Source organism: Xenopus laevis, chromosome 5S (assembly GCF_017654675.1).
Source record: "Xenopus laevis strain J_2021 chromosome 5S, Xenopus_laevis_v10.1, whole genome shotgun sequence".
Lineage (NCBI taxonomy): Eukaryota > Metazoa > Chordata > Amphibia > Anura > Pipidae > Xenopus > Xenopus laevis.
In genome coordinates this window covers 113,765,319-113,787,613 of record NC_054380.1, presented here as the reverse complement: position 1 = coordinate 113,787,613, position 22,295 = coordinate 113,765,319, and the positions used below count along the sequence as shown (strand labels likewise).

General features: G+C 38.3%; 1 protein-coding gene across 10 annotated transcripts in view; it reads right to left on the bottom strand.

The window, feature by feature from the left end:
• Positions 1-22,295, bottom strand: part of LOC108718167 (kinesin-like protein KIF1A) — a 94,570-nt gene that overhangs the window by 33,754 nt on the left and 38,521 nt on the right. For 7 of the 10 annotated variants that reach the window (XM_041564977.1, XM_041564981.1, XM_041564978.1 and 4 more), the window contains exons 14-25: positions 17,939-18,138; positions 14,963-15,042; positions 14,582-14,657; positions 12,861-12,940; positions 12,570-12,676; positions 11,551-11,634; positions 10,914-11,094; positions 10,473-10,545; positions 10,011-10,104; positions 8,533-8,681; positions 8,135-8,313; positions 7,182-7,319 (exon numbers count right to left, since the gene is read on the bottom strand). In XM_041564977.1, the coding sequence (XP_041420911.1) occupies positions 7,182-7,319; positions 8,135-8,313; positions 8,533-8,681; positions 10,011-10,104; positions 10,473-10,545; positions 10,914-11,094; positions 11,551-11,634; positions 12,570-12,676; positions 12,861-12,940; positions 14,582-14,657; positions 14,963-15,042; positions 17,939-18,138 (1,441 nt within the window). The remainder of the gene's footprint in view (positions 1-7,181; positions 7,320-8,134; positions 8,314-8,532; positions 8,682-10,010; positions 10,105-10,472; positions 10,546-10,913; positions 11,095-11,550; positions 11,635-12,569; positions 12,677-12,860; positions 12,941-14,581; positions 14,658-14,962; positions 15,043-17,938; positions 18,139-22,295) is intronic. The other 3 variants (XM_041564982.1, XM_018265837.2, XM_018265838.2) reach the window with 1 other exon arrangement.

Below are 22,295 nucleotides of genomic sequence, written 5' to 3'. Positions count from 1 at the left end.
CATCAGACTCTAAATTAATTAACTACTATTAAGACATTAGATCTAAATTATTAAATAGTGCAAAGTGCTATTCGTCATTTTTTCTTGCCCACAATGAACATTCTTTCCCAGAACTGCATCATAATCGCACCCACTACAGTCAGGAGCAAAAACAGTCAGGAGCAATAACAGTCAGGAGCAAAAAATAAAATAGCCTGTTCGTGACTTGTGTGCATATGGCTGAAACTTGTGTAGGGATGGGATGGTCACTGGGTCATCGCCAAGTACAGTGCTTAAATAAACAGATCTTTTCTCTATATACTCACCCAACTGCTTGCTACGCTCATCTACTGACCTGCTACTCAACTCTTCTCTCATTACCTCCTCACACGCTCGCATTAAAGACTTTGCAAGGGCTGCACCCCTCCTCTGGAATTCTCTCCCAACCTTTCTGCTTTCAAAAGATCTCTTAAAACGCACTTCTTTAGAGAAACCTACCCTCACTCTGCTTAACTACCAAATGCAACACCACATACAGTACCACATCTCTCACCCACTCAATTCGGATCCTGCCCACTCCCACACCTTGTGTCTTATTCCCTTCCTTTAGATTGAAAGGGCCTTCCTCACCTTTTGTACCAGTATTGATTGTGATGTATGTATCTCCATATGTCCTATGTATGTAATTAATGTGATTTAGTTGTATAAACACATTACAGCGCTCTGAAATATGCTGGCGTTATATAAATAAATGTTAATAATAATAATAAAATAATAATAAATCTATTTTAAATGCACATGATTCAATTAGTACAACGGTGAGTGCCTATAAAGTCAACAGTGACAGGGAGCTACTTATCCCCTGGTTAAGGCAATTCCAGGCTGGCATTTCCACTGGCATAGAGAAGTGCAAGTACATTGCATGTGTTATTTTTACTGCAGTGAATTTGGTGTTGTTATTGATCAATATCTTTTTTATTAACAAGTCTTAGCTAAATCAGTTTATCACTCATTTATAGACCAATGGTCAATTCAAAGCCCTGATTGTAGGGGTATGAAATGTATACACCAACTTACTAATGTGTCTATGTATCCATATATCCAGCAAAAAAAAGAAATAAATAAAAAAAGGCTTCCACTGGGTTGTGGGACAAATATAAGAAAGAATTTGGGTCACTTAGTGGATAGATAAGTAAGGCAAACAATGTTTAAGAATAGGCTCCCTTTTAATTGTCTATCTTTGTTTAACTGGAATGGATAAGAAAGAGTGGTTGTCATCTTTTGGAAAAATGAGAATGGATTCATTCGGAGCAAATGCGGGAAGTCTTTTCTGCACCACTCCATCTATAAGGACTGGCTCTCTACTGGTGATGCAGAAATAAGAGTTAAACAATGCTACTGAAAGAGGATTGGCTTATTACAAATGCATGGGTTGCATGGTCTTAAGTAAGCTAACGCTCATATACTGTGTTATCCATCCAGTATATAGATAGCAGGCCACAGCTTATTACTACTAAACACTAACCCCAGATATACTCTGAAGTTCCCTTTCGTGGCCTCCATCAATAAATGTAAAGATTTCTCGCACACACTGTAATGTCACAAGAAGCACTGACGCTCACCACTTCCAAAAGCCTCTATGAGCTGAAGTCCACTGCAGCATAAAAAAGAAGAGGCACACTGTCTTGGAGGCCAAACCAGAGCCCTATAAGTATTATTAGCTGAGTGAAAGGCAGATTATTCAAGCTTTTAGCAGATACATCAGACAAACAGGTCCTCATCATAAACTTGTTTGCTTTTCTTATACACATAAATATATAGGGTTTTGTCTGGCCTTCCAAGAATCAATGTGTCTCATTTTAAAGGGGACCCGTCACCCAAAATATAATTCAAAATCCTATTTTATCACATTAGTCAAGCAAAATGAACTTTAATTACACTATATAAATTATTTGAATCTTGTCTCCTTCAGTCTGGGAATTCATAATTATAACAAGCAGGCAGGAGCCATTTTGTGGACACTGTTATTAAGACAAGCCTTGTATCATCTCAGAATCTTGTTTGTGCACCAGAATGGGGAACCCGATGTCCATCCCCATGCACTGGCTAAACGGTGAAGAGAACGGGAGAATGCAGGGAGAGCAGAATGGGAGAATGTGGGGAGAGTTCCATTCAGCTAGGAAGTGCTGAATGGAAAGTGAAAGTAATTGTCTGCCCTGCCTCTATGCCTAAGTCATAGAGCAGTGGCAGACATTTGATTGACAGTTGAGATTTTTAAATGAGTTTACAACAGCTATGAATGCTTTAATAAAAACAGAAATTGGATTTCATGTTTAATCTGTAAAGGACTTTTATTGTACAGCTTTTTGCGTCTGGATGACAGGTCCACTTTAAGGGGGTTATTTATCAAGGTCTGAATTTATCTCAATATCGGCTGCTACAAACTCCGATCTAAGCCGTTCAGGTTTTTAACGCTTATTTATTATTACATTTTCCCGAAAATTACCTTTGCAGGAAAATCTCAGATTTTCAAGATTTTTTTCGTGAATTTTCCCCGTTTTCACCCAAAAGCTCTGAAAACATAGTGAAATTGCCCAAAACCCCCGACACAACTAAAAATCAATGGGACTGTTCCATTGACTTTTATGCAACCTCGACAGGTTTGAGATGCCGTTTTTTATATTAGGGCTTTTTAGCCCTTGGGGTTTAATAAATTCCAAAAAATTCATGATTTTTTTAAAATCCTATTATAACAAAAAAATCAAAAAATTTTCGGATTTCGGGGAATTTCGGGTATTCAGAGTTTAGTAAATAACCCCCTAAGTGTTCCTTCAACAATAATCCTAGGACTGGTATCACATTTGCTTTGTGAGGGCAATATCCTAGAATAATGATACTAAAGGTTATAATAATCTATATATATATATATATATATATATATATATATATATATATATATATATATATATATATATACACGTTATATAAGTTTATACCAGTTTGTTCCTGGATCCAAGAATGGAATATCAGGCAAGAAGAAAATACAGCAAATAAAATACCAGATAAACTGCCAATACAGAACACTATTTTGATGAATGTTGTCAACCATGATAAAGGACCAGAATGTGCCTTCTGGACTAGCAGTACTTAAAATTTGCCCTTTTTATTTTAGGACACCTATGAGATACTGTGCATTGAAGGTCAACTTGTAACTATGATGTATGATCATATTGTGTTTGCAGAAATTCTAATAACTGGGAGGAACAGTTCAGTGAAAGAGCTGGTTGCTTCCCAGCATGCTCTGGGCAGACCTGACGAACCTTCCCACTACACTGAACAGGGGGGATCGGTCATGAAACGGGTCTGATCTGACAGCACAGCAGGGATGAACCTGGGATCCATCTTCCTCATCATCCTGAAAAATATCCTCTTCAAGCTGGGAGCCAGGCTCCAGGCCTTCGGAGCAGGGGCTTGATAGAGTGGGGGAGGGAGTAATTTCAGCCATGCTCCCGCTCATGCATGTGGTAAATAGGGGAGAGCTGAGATCAGAGGGGAAGGTAGGAGATTAGTATAAAACAGAAATAATTAATTCCACACTAGGACTTTATATAGTGAAAGTTAATCCAAGGGCAAGAGTAAAATCGGAGCATAGAGAGGGTTCTATGTACTAATGTGAAGCAGTAGTCAATGGGGGACATCAAACCTTTTTCCAAAGTACCTGTATTATAAATGTTTAATAAGATATGTAAATTATATATAAATATAAAAATGTACAAAAATGCTGTTGCACTCTAGGGACTTAGGCAGTAAAAGGCTTTATTAAATGGAAAAAGGATTTAAAGGGATCCTGTCATTGGAAAACATGTTTGTTTCAAAACGCATCAGTTAGTAGTGCTACTCCAGCAGAATTCTGCACTGAAATCCATTTCTCAAAAGAGCAAACAGATTTTTTTATATTCAATTTTGAAATCTGACATGGGGCTAGACATTTTGTCAATTTCCCAGCTGCCCCTGGTCATGTGACTTGTGCCTGCACTTTAGGAGAGTAATGCTTTCTGGCAGGCTGCTGTTTTTCCTTCTCAATGTAACTGAATGTGTCTCAGTGAGTTTTTACTATTGAGTGCTGTTCTTAGATCTACCAGGCAGCTGTTATCTTGTGTTAGTGAGCCGCTATCTGGTTACCTTCCCATTGTTCTTTTGTTTGGCTGCTGTGGGGGGGGAAGGGGGGGTGATATCACTCCAAATTGCAGTACAGCAGTAAAGAGTGATTGAAGTTTATCAAAGCACAAGTCACATGACTAGGAGAACTGCATTACCCAAAGCAATGTAAGGAGTATTTTTTTCAGTCTCAAAAAATGCCCACATTATGAAGTTATATTTAAGAAATATATTATGTGATATATATTATTGTGGACATTTGGAGTGACAAAGGGAACTGAAGAAAAACCACAATGGTATTTATTAGATTTTCTGCATTCTTTCTACCTTGTTTGGCTTAATATAGTGCAAATGACTGCTATTAACGATCTATACAATAACATGGGTGAGGTGGGGAAAGGCAAAAGGCCCTGCTCTCTAAATTAAATAAAATAAAAGCTATAATAGAAGGTGTTTATGCATAAGATTACCACAAAAACAAAAATGAGAAGTCAGCCATCACTAAAGGAACCATGGTCCATTAGGGCAGCTCTTTATTCTTCATGCAGAATCACTGGTTCCTTATTTTGTTTACTACACCTTCTACATATTCTGCAGTGATGAGAACTAACAAGATGAAGACCAACTATCTGCAGGGTTTTTTATTTTACCAAAACCGATTTTCCATTTATCTAACAAACACAGCTATTATTGACAGTTTAGAAATATAACTGCCCAGAAAAGAGGAGCTAATAATAGTGGTGCTTCAGCTGTGCCATAAATGATAAACAGTTAAATTCATAACTCTCCTCTGGTTGAGGTGGCATTCTGGACACTCCACTTGCCCACATTTGATCATATGCTTTTAAATTCATGACTATAGTTATGCTAATAAAACAGACATATTTGATGCATAGTTGGCCAAAGAAGAAGTATACACGTCTCCACCCTCAATTTCATTTGAGGCTTACCCTCTCATTTTTGGTTTTGAGATTTAGCATTTTTGGTTTTGAGGCTTTTACATTAGACATGTAACAGCCTGTATCAATGGTCTTTAATATATTATTCTATTGCTGTTTTGGAACTACAAACACCAGCATCCCCAAAACAGTGAGGGGGTTATTTATTGAAATCCGAATTTATCTCACTATTTTCTGAAATATACTTCGACCAAATACGCACAGGTTATTTCCCCTTATTTATCAATACGTTTTCCCGAAAAATCCCAGTGCGGGAAAAAAATCCTGAAAATCACATGAAAATTTGTATCGTACAAATCTCTGAAAACTCAGATTTTTGCCCGAAAAAAATGAAATATTCGGATTTTTGCACGAAACCCAGCTCAGATCAAGATATCATCTGGACTTATCCTATTGATTTATAACCTCGGCAGGTCTGAGATGCTGGATTTTCGGTTTCAGACTTTTTCCATCCACGTGGTATAATAAATCCCGAAAAATTCCAGTTTTTTTTCACAAAAGATTCGTATTTTATATTAAAAAAAACCAACATTTTTCGAGTTTTTGGCATTCGGACTTTAAAACATAACCCCCTAGATGTCATCTAACTTTGGCACTACATGGTGAGTCGCAGGTTATATCTATAAATAATCGCTGTTAAACACCTTGTCGCTGTATATTAATTAGCAGAGTTGGGAGGGTTGGGAGAAAATTGCAAAAAATACATATAAAACACACACACAGTGTGGCTATTTGCACTTATGCCATTAAGCACATAACCTACAATATGGTTCCGTGGCGTTACTAGTTGTTACTGGGCCCCATAGCAAATTCAATTTAGGGCCCAAAAATATTTATAAGTTGGCCTATTTTACCAAGATATATTAAAATTGCTCATTAATTAGGGTCTCACTGGGCCCCCTACACTCCTGGGCCCCCCTGCAACCGCAGGGTCTGCTTCCTCTATAATTACGCCCCTGATATGGTTCTTTGCCTCAAACTAAAGCACTAGCACTATGTTTCTTAATACATATGAATCCAACTACAGAATCAATAAGGTAAAACTCTGCCAGCATGGTACATAGTCCCTAGAAAGACATATGAATGTAAAACTACGAGAGAAGGGGAAAAACAAAAACGGAGGTGAAGGAGTTAGGGAGATGATGCACAGGTACAGAATAAAAACAAATACAGGCATCAGCATAGGCTCCTCTTCCAGGCATTGCTGGGGGCTCACATGTTGCATTTATAGATTAATGTGTTGCAAATGGAGTGAGGCCTTTTGTCTATTGTCTCTCTTGTTTGTATAACAACCAGTAATTGGAGAACAAATTTAGTCAGCACACCGATTCTTAGTATCTTGCCTTGATGGTGCACGTTCTGCAACGACCACTTTCCATTGACAGACCATGTAATGTAGAAAATGAACAGCACCATCGATTTGGATGTGGTTTAAAAAGCCTTTATTTGTGCTCTTGTGGGCATCCCCCGCGACGTTTCAGGCCATGTGGCCTTTTATCAAGCTTGATAAAAGGCCACATGGCCTGAAACGTCGCGGGGGATGCCCACAAGAGCACAAATAAAGGCTTTTTAAACCACATCCAAATCGATGGTGCTGTTCATTTTCTACATTGTATAACAACCAGAACATAAAACTTGTCCATTTTATCAATGATTTTATGATATTCCTGGGATTAAGAACACCTGTTAAGTCTGCTACCAATGCTGTTATTATCTGAACATTTGTCAGATGTCATTTTGCCTCTCTCTGGAAATGCAGGTAATACAAGGTCAGTTTTAGATGACCAAATTAGGAGTGGGAAGGGGAAAACATTTTTTACTTTTTTTACTTACAATTTTTTAATTGTTTTCTGACAAAAAGTCACATGATTTCCCTCCCGTCCCTAATTTGCATTTGAATATGCAAATTAGGGTTTGGATTCGGTTTGGCCTAGCAGAAGGATTCGCCAAATCCGAATCCTGCTGAAAAAGGCCGAATCCTGGATAATATATATATATATATATATATATATATATATATATATATATATATATATATATATCTATATATATACTGTCCATATTAGAGAGGAAGCAAGAACCTACCTGCCCACCAGTCGGAACCAAGGGAATCGGTCATAAAAAGGATCTCCTCCAGTCACCACATTATCACAGTCCTCAGTTAGACCAGAAGGAAGCTCTGCAGCCCGGTCATACATCTCCCTCATCATGTCCAGGCGCTGCCTGTCAGTTGGGTAGAAAAAGAGATTTACATTGAAAAAATATCCAAAATTAGTGCACATATGTACAGGTATGGGATCTGTTAACTGGAAACCTGCTATCCACAATGCTTCAAATTACAGGAAGGCCATTTCCCATTTCTCTATTTTATCCAAATAATTAGGATTTTTAGAAATGATTTCCTTTTTCTCTGTAATAATAAAACTTGAGCCAAACTAAGATATTGTGAATCTTTCTTGAAGGTAAAACAAGGCAAGTTTATTAAATGTTTAAATTCATTTTGAAGACCCAAATTACGGAAAGATCCCTTATCCGGGAAACCCCAGGACCCAAGCATTCTGGATAACAAATCCCAAACCTGTATTACAAAACTGAACAAATTCTGTTATATAAACTGAGTGGGATTAACTGATGTATAATTGAGACGCAAGGTTTTTGGAAAAACTGTTGTTTATACTTTATAGTATATTGACATGGGGTGCATGAAATAGGCTTCTTTGGGGATAGTATTTTTGGGAGATTTGACTTCCACGGTCAACAAATTTCCCTTCATGCCATTAATATTATTCTAATGATACAGTATTGAGAGTCATTTGTTGATTTTATATTGTGTAAAGGGAAACACTATACTACCCCTTTCTGACTTGCTATAGAATAACCTAGAACTTTACCATGATTCTTGGTGCTAGACCTAAATATGTATAAAGTCAAACAGTAACCTGTTATTGGGTCTTTTAAAAATGAATGCAAGCAATATATTCTTACCAAAAAAACACATTTTAAATGTTTTTCTTTTGTACTCTTATATTATTTCCCACCTGAGTTTTTCCAGGGTCCAGTAGTGAGTTGCACCGTTTTTCTGATCCTGAACCTCAACAGCTACAATGGTTTTTGGGAAGGGGCGTCTTTCTCTTTCAGTATGAGCATCAGGCGGAAGCAAGTCCGGAGGGAGAGGAGAGTACAAAGTGTCTGTCAGCAGAACAAACTGGAACTGTACCTGTGAAGAAAAGTATTATTAACAGATTCAAAAGACAAATATTTAATAGATGTTTTTTTTATTTTACACATTTAGTTTCAGATGGCAGCCAATCCAAACTTCGAACCTCATGGTTTGTATCTACTCAGCCATTTTTTTCGCTCTTGTATTTATTTACTTAAAGCACTAATAGAGTGACAATGCCATAGCTAGTTGAGCAGGTTCTGCAATGCACTTTACCTTTTTCTTTAATTCCACGCTGATAGCATTGGCTTCTTTAAGAAAGATGGCATTTCCCCAAAGTTGATCTCGAAGTGATGTAAACTGGTACCACTTCCATTTTCGAAAAGCCCATAGTGCCAGGTCATATTCCTGTTCTGTCCACTGAACTGGAATGGAAAAAATGTTCAACTTCTAATTATCGCAACAAGAAAGGTCTTCCTTTGCATTTATGTTTCATGCCAAGACAATGGCACGTGGGATTGTTTGGGATACATCTAAGGAACATATATATATAGCCCATATGTAAAACACTGCTTCCTCTAAATAAGCCACTTTCATAAAAATACACATTTCTAGTAGTATGTTTCATTGGGTAATACTAAATATACCATTTTAAATTCTAAGGGCCGCCCTCTGGGATTGTACAATTTACGTTCTCACACACAAATCCAGGGCACAAACAGATGCTAGTTTTCATCAGCCAATGAATGGACAGAGTACTTTCTTCTACATCCACGCTTCCTGTTACAGGGCTGCATTAGTTCCTGTCAGGTGATCTCTGACTGAGTACATAGACCACAAGTGAAAGGTGGCTCAAGTCAAAACTGACTATATATATACTGTTTGTCAGATAGGTGTGTGAGCACTGCGCTTAGTCCATACAGGAAAAATCTTTAAGCTGCACCAAAGGGTTTTTATGCGGGTCCACACAAGGTCTGCAAAATTGTAGAAAAAGATATATGTATATATATATATATATATATATATATATATATACTGTGTATGTATATATACACACAAATACAAGAGGTCCTCTGCACTCAACCCATTATCAATATATTTAACACATTGAGACATTTTGTGCCTTAAGCTAGAGTCCTGCATCGGGTCGAGTACCCGCGGAATACCCGCAAGGTGGTCGGGTTTTGGGCAGAAATTTGTGTGCCTCATTGTGCGGGTAGTCTACAGGTAACCCGTCTGGGTACTCGGCTATGTTGCAGGACTGGTCCCCCCTACCATCTCCTGAGTTGGTGGTAAGATTTCTTTCCTTACCTAACGGAATAGGGTCCCGTGCAATGCCACTTCCAGCTAAAAGCAAAGTCACTTCTGGGTAAAAAGTGACGGCACTTCTGGTTTTAACAGGTGCCTGGTCGGAGGGTAGACAAGCTGTTTGCTGGCTGGGTCGGGTGGTGGGTCTGGGCATCGGGGCATGCAGGACTCTACCTTAAGCTACCACAAAATGCCCTCCCCTTTAAACAAAACAGGGATTGTTTGTACATACAGTATATTTAAGATGGCCAACTACGTCACTGTATTTGTCTGTATAAATTTTGTGGTCACAGCCTCATTGCACCCAGCTTAATGGTTTAAAAATTATTGTTGAGCACAACTTCCCCTTGTTTCTTATATGCATATGTATTCTAAAGGTATAGTTTTCTTTTAAGACCTAAAGCCTTAAGTTCTAAAGCTATCAGTGTTTGAAAATACCATGTTACCTTCATCTTCAGGTTCCTCCTCTTCCTCATTCACTTCAGTGAAATATCTAGAATCCATCTGTCTCTGTAATGCTTCCAGTTTGCTTTCATAGTCCTGCAAAATAAGATTTATGGTATCTCAGTGCATTGTGATCCGAAGTTTGCAATATCACCCATTTGTAAACATGATGCACAGGGCTGGAAGGGGCATGTCATTTACATGTGAAATACAATGACAAATTAATCTATTTATGTGGTGTTTATACAAATGGCCTGTAGATGTCACTGTGCACAGACTTATACTGTGCATACTTCCTGACAGCTTAAAAGTGAAAGTTACTGTTGTGTAACAGTTGCATGAGAGCCTGCTAATAAAGCACTGTTATACTCTACTCATCCTCGGCTACCAAAACATAACAATTTACACACTTTGCATACTGATAGTAATAATTGAGTCCAGTTACTGATATCACTCTGCCTCACCAGTCTCTGCTGTTCCAGAAGGTAATTAGTTTCCTCACGTTCTTTTCTGTATTGCTCTTCCAGTTCTTGGAGCCTGGGAACATTAGATAGAAACTTGATGTTAGACACAGAAATTATCAGCTTCTTCTAACTCAAAATACTTAATCTAGTCTGAAACTATCTGATAAGACCTACTTATCTGGCACATCTGCAGTGATCAGATGTGTATCTTTGTTAACAAAAAACAACTTGTAAACACATTCCTCCTTCTGAGACACAGAAACTTACAGACATTTGAGAATTATGGTTTAAATTGAACAAAACCTCTGAAAAAACCTGGGTATGAATTCCTAGTTTTTTTTGGTCCATGGGCCAATGGTGGTACGACATGTTTTCATATGACATAGGAAACATTGGTGCAAGTGCCATGTTGCCTTCAATTTGTATTTCAGTTATATTCACCTCTGTTCCATCTCTTGTTTCATATCAATTCCCTGCTTCTCAAGGAGCTCTCTTTGAGCAAATGCCCAGTCCACAGGTTCAGATGGGGTCTCTGTACAGGGCGTGCGCTCCCTTTCCTGGCGAGCTTGCTCAGGGTGGTTGAAACGGAATACATGACTCTTACCCATAATAATTCTGTTTCCTAGAAACCAAAAGATTAGTGCATGAATAAACCGTTGATAATTTCTTACAGAAACCCTCTTGAAACAATTACCACGTTATTGAATAGAAATTGGCCCAGAAATTATTAAAAGCCCCACAATTCAATGTAAGCACAAGACCTGATATAAAGATAAAGGCATTCTGATGCAAGTCGTTGCTCCATATATAAAAAAATATGACTTTTACATTAAAGAATTTCACATGAGCAAACAAGCTGGGATGTTGTCCTACAAACACACTAATGCATTTGCACTTAATGCTTTTATATGCTAGCCATTAGATTTTTTTCAGATTTGAAAAAAATCAGCCTGAATTGGAATCCATGCTGCTATTACTTACTGAGCTTAGGGACCACTAACATGCTTGTCAACTTGCAGTTCTATAGGAGTTAAATGATGGCAAGATTTTTTACTGAATGCAAATGGAAATATCTCACCAGATCTCAGAATACATGGCTCAGTCAACTTCTTTCCATTTACGTATGTGTCGGCTCCTTCACAGGGCTCAAGAGTCACTACCACTGTAAAAGAAAAGAAATAATACAGGTCTGTACTGAGAAACACTAAGGGTGTTTAATCATGATGATATTTGAAAAACCATGCTATATATGTATAAACATTTATGACCTACATGTCCATGTATTGCAAAACATTAAAGGAAAACTTTATCCCCAAAATGAATACTTAAGCAACAGATACTTTATTTCATGTTAAGTGAAATCTTAGCAAACTAAGATATACATTTAAGTAAATATTGCCCTTGAACATCTTTTCCCTTGAGCCCCCATTTTATGATATTCTCTGTGCTGCCTCAGAGATCACCTGACCAGAAATACTGCAGCTCTAACTGTAACAGGAAGAAGTGTGGAAACGACGGACAGAACTGTGTCCATTCATTGGCTCATGTGACCTAACATATATGGTTTGTTTGTGTGCACCGTGAATCGTAGGATTCCAGGGGCCCCTTAGCACTTAAAATGGCAATATTCTATTTAGGATTACCCAGTGGCACATACTATTAAAAATGTACAGTATATTGTTATGAAAATGGTTTATTTACATGAAGCAGGATTTTCCATATGAGCAGTTTTATGCATTATATCTTTATAAAGACCTACATGGTTCGGGGGTATAGTTTTCCTTTAAAAAATGCTTTCCAGTTCAGTACAGGTATAAGATCTGTTATCCAGAATGTTCAGGACCTGGTGTTTTCCAGATAAGGTATCTTCATAACTTATCTACTAAAAATATCATGTTAACATTAATTAAGCCCCATATGATCGTTTTGCCTCAAATAAGGATTAATTATATCTTAGTTGGGATCAAATACAAGGTAGTGTCTTCTTATTATGGGGGAAAGAAAATAATTCTTAAATATGAGCTATATTTGATTAAAATGGAGTCTATGGGAGATGACCTTTCCAGATAACAGATCCTGCATTTAGTACTCTAATACCTGATCCGCAGCCCAATATATCACTTCGGAAAATACAGTGCTCATCACGAATGAAGTGGCCACTCAGCACAATGTCCTGTCTCATTGTTGCGTCCTCACGCCCAACTCTGTGACACAAAATTATTACAAGAAAAGAAGATGAGGAATTAAAATTCTTTATCTGGGTGAATTTATAAATTAAATTTTTTTATGTAAAATCCTTCTAGCAAGAAGAGAATAGATGTTCGCCATTTTCTTATTGTCTAGATATGAAGGTCATTTACTGTAAGATAGCCATGTTTACATGATTACCTGGTAATACCATCTTTGATGTAATATAATAGACATTCAGACATCAGAGGATCTTCATTAAGATTCACAAGGTGAGGAGTCTGATATAAAGAAGAAAAAGTGTGAGAATTCGAGAATGGTGAGCTCAGGCACTGCAAAAAACTGGTGCTCTCAGAAGAAAAAAAAGTGAGGACCCTTTGGAGAGAAAGGTTTACACTGCACATACACCATATCATGGGGTATCTTATTATGGAAACTATAAAGGCAAGGCACAAAAATAATAGTTCAGAAAAGAGCAGCCGCTTTTACCATTGCAATACTGTGTTTATCACACAAGGAGATTATTACTTGCTATATGTCGCTGGTTAAATCGAGATTTCATTGTTTCCAATAAGGCACAACAGAATACTCGCTCCACTGAAAAATTATAAAAAGTAGCATCTACTAGTTTTCCAGTGTGCCATACACATAAGCTAAAACTCAGAATACCACAAGACTTTTAAAATAATTGATTAATCCTTCCTATTAAAATAAGCAAATCTATCCACACAGAGGATCCTATAAGAGATGTTTGTAAAATATTGATGCAGTAAACAAAGGGACAGCGTTTCTTTACCCCTGAATCTTTTTTTTCAGATATAAGGCCCTAAAGATAACATGAAAATAAGTTTGAAGACAAAACAGGCAGATAGAGTGATGGTGCACACCAAACCTACACCAACCTCTTTGGGAGAAAATACCCCGACGAGTTCTGAGCACAGTTCTCTAGTTGGGGATGTTATCTGACAATCCAAGGGAAGGGAAAGTTGTTGCATAAACTTAACAAGACAAAAAATAACACAACCCTGTGTCACTTTCCAGCTAGCAAAAAAGTATTCAGTGTCGGACTGGGACACCAGGGGCCACCAAAAAACCTTAGACCAGGGGCCCACCCTCAGTTCTATTTTCTTCCTCTCCTCACTCAACCTCTATTCTCCTAGTCTCTTTTCTTTACATACTATAATCTATAATTCCACCTATTTTGCCTCTTTTTTCTCATAGAATAGGGAATGACCATGAAATAGGCCAAAAGTTTAGCAACATGAGGGCCCACTGACTCCTGGGCCCACCGGGAGTTTTCCTGGTATCCCTGTGGGCCAGTCCGACACTGCAAGTATTAACTCATTGCAGATAATCAACAGAAACCAAATACCCATTTACTTTTATGCTGTTTGAAAACAACATCTGAGTAGTTGCAAAGAGTTGCAATACACTATCTAACCATCATTAAAAAATAAATCAGGCTGAAATATGTTCCCATCTAAATCAAAGGAGAAGCTATCATACCAGTGATGCCCGCTGAGTAGCCTAGGCTTAATGCAACCCCTGCTCAACTTCAATAGCATGGGATTTGAGAGAAAAATTAATAAAGTAATAATGCAAATGGTTGTTAAATAGAGTGTTTCTGTCTTTTCTTAAGATTTGTATTATGCTATGTGTCTGTTTTAAGTTGTCAGGGGACACATGGTAGGATCAACAGACTTGTGGGTCAGGCAATTATTATTTGCATCATAATGATAATAATTACTGTGTGTCATTACCCTAAGGTTGAACAATAATAGCTGCCAATGTAAGGTACAAAGAGACTTAAATAGTTACACTTGCTGTATAACATTATGCTTGCATTTTATATACTAGCACTCTCTGATGATCTTCCCCTAAGCTTCAGCAGAAAAGAGTAAGCATATCTTTTTTGGACCTACCTTTTTGGGTGAAAAGACTCCAAGTGTTCCTCCATCTTCTCTCATAGCGACACCCATCTCTGCCAGCAAAGCTTCTCTATAACAAAGAACAAGTAGGTGCCAAAGTGAAAAGAGACTAGCATAGACATGTATTTCGGAACCCTATCTATAAATGCATATATAGCTGCTTAGCAACATTAAATTGTGAAACTAAGGTTGCCTAATACCCCTTCTTGACCAAGTATTTCCTCTATATATTATGTGCATCATATATATATATTTCTGTTTTCATTATTATTATAATTATGCTTGGGAATATTTAACCCTATTTTAGCCAGCCCATACACATGTGATACACATGTGTATATTCTGCCTTACATTAGCATCTCAATAGTTTCCTACCTGTCCATGCGTATAGCTTCAGTCCTGCTCAGCTTCTCCTCCCATGTCTCATTCAACTCTGCTATAATTTTTTCAGTCTCCTACAGTAAAGGAAATAGAAAATCTATTGGTAAAATATTACACCTTAGAATGGAGTACCTCATCTAGGTAGACTGACATATTCAACTTCTGCTGCAGTCCTGTCTTGTGTACCATGCATGTGCACTCAGTTCTATCATATCAATAACATTCTGGATGAAAGTAATGACACAGAACAACAAGGAGCTGCAATTGTACTTGATATGTGTAACAGAAGATGGCCAATACCAAAGTTATAAATCTGCTCTGGGTTTAGGCTCTGCAACACCATTATCACTGTTACTGAACAAGACACTACTGTGATTATTTTATGCCAATGACTCAATTGCAGTGATGTAGTCCCCTATCTTGCCCCATTTATTAGTAGGAGCAATGTTAACATCTGCATGTTGAAAAACATTTAATATTACCCAAAATACTAGTTTTTCTGCAACTTACATAGATAAGAGTAGTACCTACTGAACACCAGCTCAGTGAAATTAGTGTATTTGCATCTGTAGGGATGCAGTAGTAGTTAATTTCCCCTCCGGTCGGAGCCTCATGGCTGAGAGTGGGGTTTCCTAGAGTTTCCAGGGGCAGAGCTCTTGGATTGGTGCAGCATGGCTGATCCCAAAGGAAGCCACAAGATGTCGCTGTACACCAATATAAAAGGAGATTGCCGTGTGCTCACACATCCATTTTGATTTGGATCTTGATTTGGATGCAGGATGGAGTGGTCGTCGGCTGGGGTGCTGCAGTGGCAGACCTCAGGCTATGGAGACACACCACATGGCTGCTATGCCCTGTGTGGGCTCAGGGATAACAAGACCATGATATTCCTGAAGATTGGACAATGTAACAGAGTGACTGGGGGACTGGCAGCTGTGCTCTCAATCTCAGCAAGGCACCCCCGCTCCAGGTGTAGGAAATGAAGTCAATTAACAAGAGAGCTGAGAGAAAGCAAACGAAGAGGCAGAACTTGCTGCTAAGTGCTCTTTATTGCACACAACATGTTTCGGGCCCAGAGCCCTTTATGGTTTGATTCCTGAAGATTGATGCCAGACACTGGACTTTAAAGGCTCGTGCTATAGACAGTCCTGGGAGCTACAGTTCAGCAAATTGATCAATCAAGTGATGTGCTTGACTGGGAGAGTCTGGGGCCTATAAAGAGTTCATCGCTGTGGATGCCTGTCAGCTCTGTGTGAGACTACCCGTCTGTGTGAATCCTTTGGGGTGAGTGTCACCTAAGGGAAGGGGTAGGAAAGGATGAGGATCCAGCGATCTCCTGTTTGGAGAAACAGGCTGTTTGTCTGTCTGCCACGTGGGAGCAAATACTTTCCATAGGGAAAGTATGTGGGCAGGTAGCGCTACCTAGGACTGGTACTCTTTTGGGGACAAGGGATTGAGACTCTTGGGCTGCCAAAATGGAGTAGTGCGAGACTTTTCCTGGCAGGGAATTACCAGGACTGGACTGCTACAGGTTCCAAGGGTAGTAGGCATTTTTATCAATGTGAATGTAAAGTTTTACTTCCCCTTTAAATTTGCATAAAAATTATATTTGTTATATAATGAAGTGTGTGATTTGTTGTCCTAATGGGGCCACCACAGGTGTATTCCCAAATCCCATTAAGTGGAGGCACTGCCAGAAAAGCATTCCCAGTACCCTTTCACCTTGCAAAGGGGACTCAGGACTCGAGTTGGTAAGCAGGTACGACCTTGGCACTAGGGGGGTTGGCCAAGTGGACATTACACATCTATTCTGCTTCTATTACAGTACAGCGAAACCGCGATTTTAAGTACCCCGATTTTACGTTTTCCCGCAGTTTACATTTGTGGTCCCACCAATGTATAATGCATTTCAATGGATGCATTTTCCTGATTTTAAGTAATGTTTTCCTGGATTTTAAATCAAAATTTTGTCCTGATGTACCCAAAAACTGCTTTTTTCCCCTCTATGAATGTTATTATTTGTGAAATAAAGAGGTTTAAAATACTAACCAGATGTATATTTTGCCATGGTTCTGCCTGTAAATGGTCAATTCCAATTAGTTTGCCCCTTATACAGTCCTGTACCCATGACTTATTGCTTTAGGTTGTGTATGTGACTGACAGAGAGTCTTGCACATGCCCCCCATAGTGTAACATTAACGCTGCAATGTTTAACCCCTGTTATTAACATAGTAAATATTCTATCTCAAATAAAACAGACTCCTGTGCTTATATTCTTTCAGTACTTGAAGAAAAAGTTACTTTAACACATTTCCCTGCTGTTACATTTTTCCCAGATTTTACCAAATTTTTTCCTGGTCCCCTGAAAAATGTAAAATGGGGGTTCTACTGTATTTTGTTTTCATAACTATACCCTGCTGACCTTGGAATAAATGGCATTTCCTTGTAGATTGTAATCAAACCCTCCTAAGAGGAATATAAATAAATGCACAACTATGGCAGGAACTCGGGTAAGGCAGCAGAGGTACCAGCCTAGGGTAAAACCATTTTTGGGAAAAGGAGGTCAATTCCAGAAAATGGACATATGGCAAATACAATTAACTATCATGACGTTAAATGTGTATGACGACTGCATTAATAGACTTAAACCCGCTCCTCTGGTGCCTCACACTCACTTATACCTGTCCTTGTGGAGAATGGCAGGTGCAGACTTCCAAATCTCCTTGGCTGGTGCTGTTCATGACCCAAACTATCATAACTCCAATCTTGATTGGAGCATCTATATGTACTGTATGTTCATGTGTCTCTAATAGAGTTGGCACATGTTCACATACATGAGTGATTTAGCTCAGAGTCTGTAGTTGTCGGCTGCTATACATTATATCTAGTAACTACTAGACACTGCAAACCCAACAGAATCTTGTAGAGAGCACACAATAGAGAAGCTGCTGAAATAATTTTTTTGTGTACCTTGAGTCTCTCAATGGCTTCTTCACTGCCAGGTGTGAATGCCAGGCGCTCATGCAGGCTGGTGACAGATGCAGCTCGGCTAGACAAACCAGACATGGAAGATGAAGGACTCATTCCAGTCAGGGCATTAACGGCTGTGAAGAGATTGTCAGCAGCGTGACGTTTGTGTAGCGCATTCCTGTTATCCACAGGACAGACATCTATAGAGAGCAAAGCCAAAGAGAGAGGGCCCGGGGAGATGCATAAACACAGGATGGGATGAAACATGGACATGCAAAAAAAAAGAAAAAAATATGTATGTAAAACATAAGTAAGAAAATGTAAGGATGGGTTAATGTTTATTAAATGTTATCAAATATTATAAAAAGTTAAAAAGAAGTATTAAAATATAGAAAATTATTTGTAAGGGTGCGATAAGAAGCAATGAAAATGTATAGCGAGGACATACACATAGTATGCAAATAAAAGGGGAAAAGTATATATGCATATTCACAAACAGAAATAATGGTGATTTAAAACATGTGTAAATTGCAGTTATAAGAGGAAAAAGAATCCATGTGTATCAGGCAGATTAAGGCAACGGATAATTAAAATGAAGATGAGGAGAGTATTATAGGAAATGAAGGATTTTGGAAAAGCAAGAAAGCAAGAAGAGAAATTTCATGTTTTGATGGCACGAGTAGATCCCAGGGACAGGACACATGGAGACACAGTTTAACTAGTGAGGCTTCTGGAACAAACCAGGTTATATTTTAGTCAGTCTATATCACAGGTTTTAGCTCTGCACGGGTAACCAAACGATTTCTGTGAAATACAATAAAATGTTTCTCTATATCTACCTGTACATTGGGAACTTCAGTCTATCGTGCAAAATGTAATGAACAACCAAGATCATTAACCCTTAAACAGTTCCTATTGCCGCAAGCTTTTCAACCATGTTTAGCCCTAAGGGTTTAAGGCAGGGGTGTCCAAACTTTTGGCTCGCAGGGCCACATTGGAAAAAAGAAAAATTGTCTGGGGCCACACATGAAATACACAAACACGTTTGATTTGTAAAAGTAAAGGAAATACACAGAAAAGAACTACAATGCCAGTTGGATAACCAGCTATACACTGGAATATGGGACACCTGGATATTGAATAGACTTATTATTATATATTTATTACTAACTGGGCAATGGGCAGAGTCCCCCCTTCTCCTATATCCTTTGCGACATGACGTTTCCTCGGGAACCAAGCTGGGCCACATTCATATGCATCCCGGGCCGCATGTGGCCCTCGGGCCGCAGTTTGGACACCCCTGGTTTAAGGGTTAGAGAGTCTTAAGTTTCATCTGTCATGGGGCTTAAAATAAACAAGTCCATGGTAAATTAGATTTATTTTGCAAGAGACCTAAAATCAGTCAAATGTAAACAGTAAAGATTATTTTCAGGCTGACAACTCCACATATCCGGCTACGATCACTACTACAGCACTTGCCTAGTCTTTAGGATGAAGTGAGTCTGAATTCTAAGAATACTATTAAACTAGACAATGGTTCTGCTATAATCAGTGATCAGTGCTCAGTACAGCATCAATCACCTATTTGACTGCATCTTTCAAGACAGTAATAAAGATTAAATACAGATTAAACATATTTTAAGAACCCCAAAATACCTCAGTCCAAAGAATACCTTCATGATGTCAGCCTTGCAGCACTGGGAACATACATTAACACGTATGTGCAAACATATTCCACAGCATTGTGCGATAGAAGGGTGCATACATCAGCCATACAGATTACTCATTACATTTTAAAACCCAAAACAGGAAATAGTGTATCTGTATCATTTGCCAAACTCATGTGATTGGGTGCAATGCTAAGAATCCTGCCTCAGTCTTACAACAGTCACACTGTGTAGGATTTCATGCTGCCTTCATGCCTCACCCTGGAGTCAAATCATAGGCAGGAAAATAAAAGGAGTGATATACTTATGGCAACAGTAGTTTTAAAGGAAAACTATACCCCCAAAATGAATACTTAAGCAACAGATAGTTTATATCAAATTGAATGACATATTAAAGAATCTTACCAAACTGGAATATATATTTACATAAATATTGCCCTTTTACATCTCTTGCCTTGAACCACCATTTCGTGACTGTATCTGTGCTGCCTCAGAGATCACCTGACCAGAAATACTACAACACTAACTGTAACAGGGAGAAGTGAGGAAGCAAAAGGCAGAACTCTGTCTGTTAATTGGCTCATGTGACCTTACATGTGGTTTGTATGTGTGCACAGTGAATCTTAGGATCTCAGGGGGCGGCCCTTATTTTTTAAAATGGCAATTTTCTATTTATGATTACCCAATGGCACATACTACTAAAAAAGTATATTATTATGATAATGGTTCATTTACATGAAGCAGGGTTTTACACATGAGCTGTTTTACTCAGTATCTTTTAATAGAGACCTACATTGTTTGGGGGGTATAGTTTTCCTTTAACTAGGTTGGGGTGTGTGGTGGGATGATCTGTTATATGAAATAGTCTCTGTGTCAGTTATACTACAGGTATGGGACCATGTTATCCAGAATGCTCTGGACCTGGGGTTTTCCATATAATGGATTGTTCCGTAGTTTGGATCTTCATACGTTAAAGGGGAAGTAAAGTATAAAATAGAATAAGTCTAGAAATGCTGTATTTTGTATACTAAACATAAACATAAACTTACTGCACCACAAGCCTAATTAAACAAATGATTTATGCTTTCAAAGTTGGCCACAGGGGGTTATCATCTTCTAACTTTGATAAACATCTTTGCAAAACCAAGACTGTGCACATGCTCAGTGTGGTCTGGGCTGCTTAGGGGTCATCATAAATGATCAAAACAGCAAAAGTCAAATAATATCTGCCAGAAGCCGATACAGCAAGACTGATTTATAATCAGAATAGGCAGACTGCACTGGGTCCTGTGTTGTCATGTAATCTAATGTGGATTTTATAGTTTTTGTATTGTTTAATATAAACTCTGCAGAACCAGTGGCTGCAGCAAAATAATCCCCCAAATATAATCCCAGTTTATCTGTTTAAATCTGGCTCCATGATCTTTGTCCCTGCAGCTGGAGTTGGAAACAGTAAAGGGGATGTAAAGACAAAAATAAAATCCAATACAAATCTCAACACAGTCGCCAACTGCTCTACAGGGAAACAAACAAAGCTACTTGAGCTCTGCATGGCTGGGAGGTAAGGCGGGGGCTCCCCCTGCTGTTCATAAGTGTGATTGTTTCCCTGCAGGGAAGGGAAATTTCACTGCATACAGTCAAGTTTCTTATAAAAATGGTACACATTTTTTAATTAAAGTATATTGGAGATAGGTTTCTTTTTCATTAATGAAAGTAAACATGGGATTTTATTTTTTTGCCTTTACATGCCCTTTAAGTCTACTAGAAAATCATGTAAACATTAAATAAACCCAGAAAGCTCTTTTTGTTTCCAATAAGGATTAATTATATCTTAGTTTAGATCAAGTACACGGTACTGTTTTATTATTAGAGGAAATCTGGATCATTTTTTTACAGTCTATGGAAGATGGCCTTTCCGTAATTCGGGGCTTTCTGAATAATGGGTTTCCGGAAAACAGATCCCATACCTGTGTTATCAAAAAGTACTGTAAAATGTGTTGCATAGAAGATTATTTGTAACCCTCTTTGTTGGGGAATGACAAACGGGACACATTCATATGAGCAATGTTTGGAGAAATCAGGCTGGCACTAGCTGAACCTACAGTCAGTATTATTACTTAACTATTTATTAAAAGTTCCATCACCCTTTATATCCTGCAAGAATATGAGTAAGGCTTCTCTTGCACTATGGTAAGGGTGATGGAATTTGTAATAATTAGCGAAGCAATAATACTTATTGTAGGTTCAGCTTGTGCCAATCTGATTTCTCAAAGAATTCCTTGTAGAATTCTCCTCTAGCTGAAGATCTGGGGCATGTGCACCTGGACCCACCGTTTGATGTGGTGAGTCTCCGTCTATCATTCAGCAACTAGTTATTTTTGCATAAAACTGGACAAAGGCATATGCCCCATTTCAGAAAAGCCTAACATTATACTTTTTTGTTTGTCCAAAATGAAATAAGATGACATATCCAAATCAACAGTAGATCAGCGGATTATACAGCCAGGATCATACACCCAACATTCAACTATGGAGAAAAATGCAGGCCGGCATTTAATTATGCTCAAGAGATACCTTTGTAGAGATTTCTGCCATCCTCACAGCATACTAAACAGAACTGGGCTCTAGAGTGCTGACAGCTGCTGGGGAATTCTCTCGACAAAAGGCCCTCTCATTCTCTCTTTCTTTTA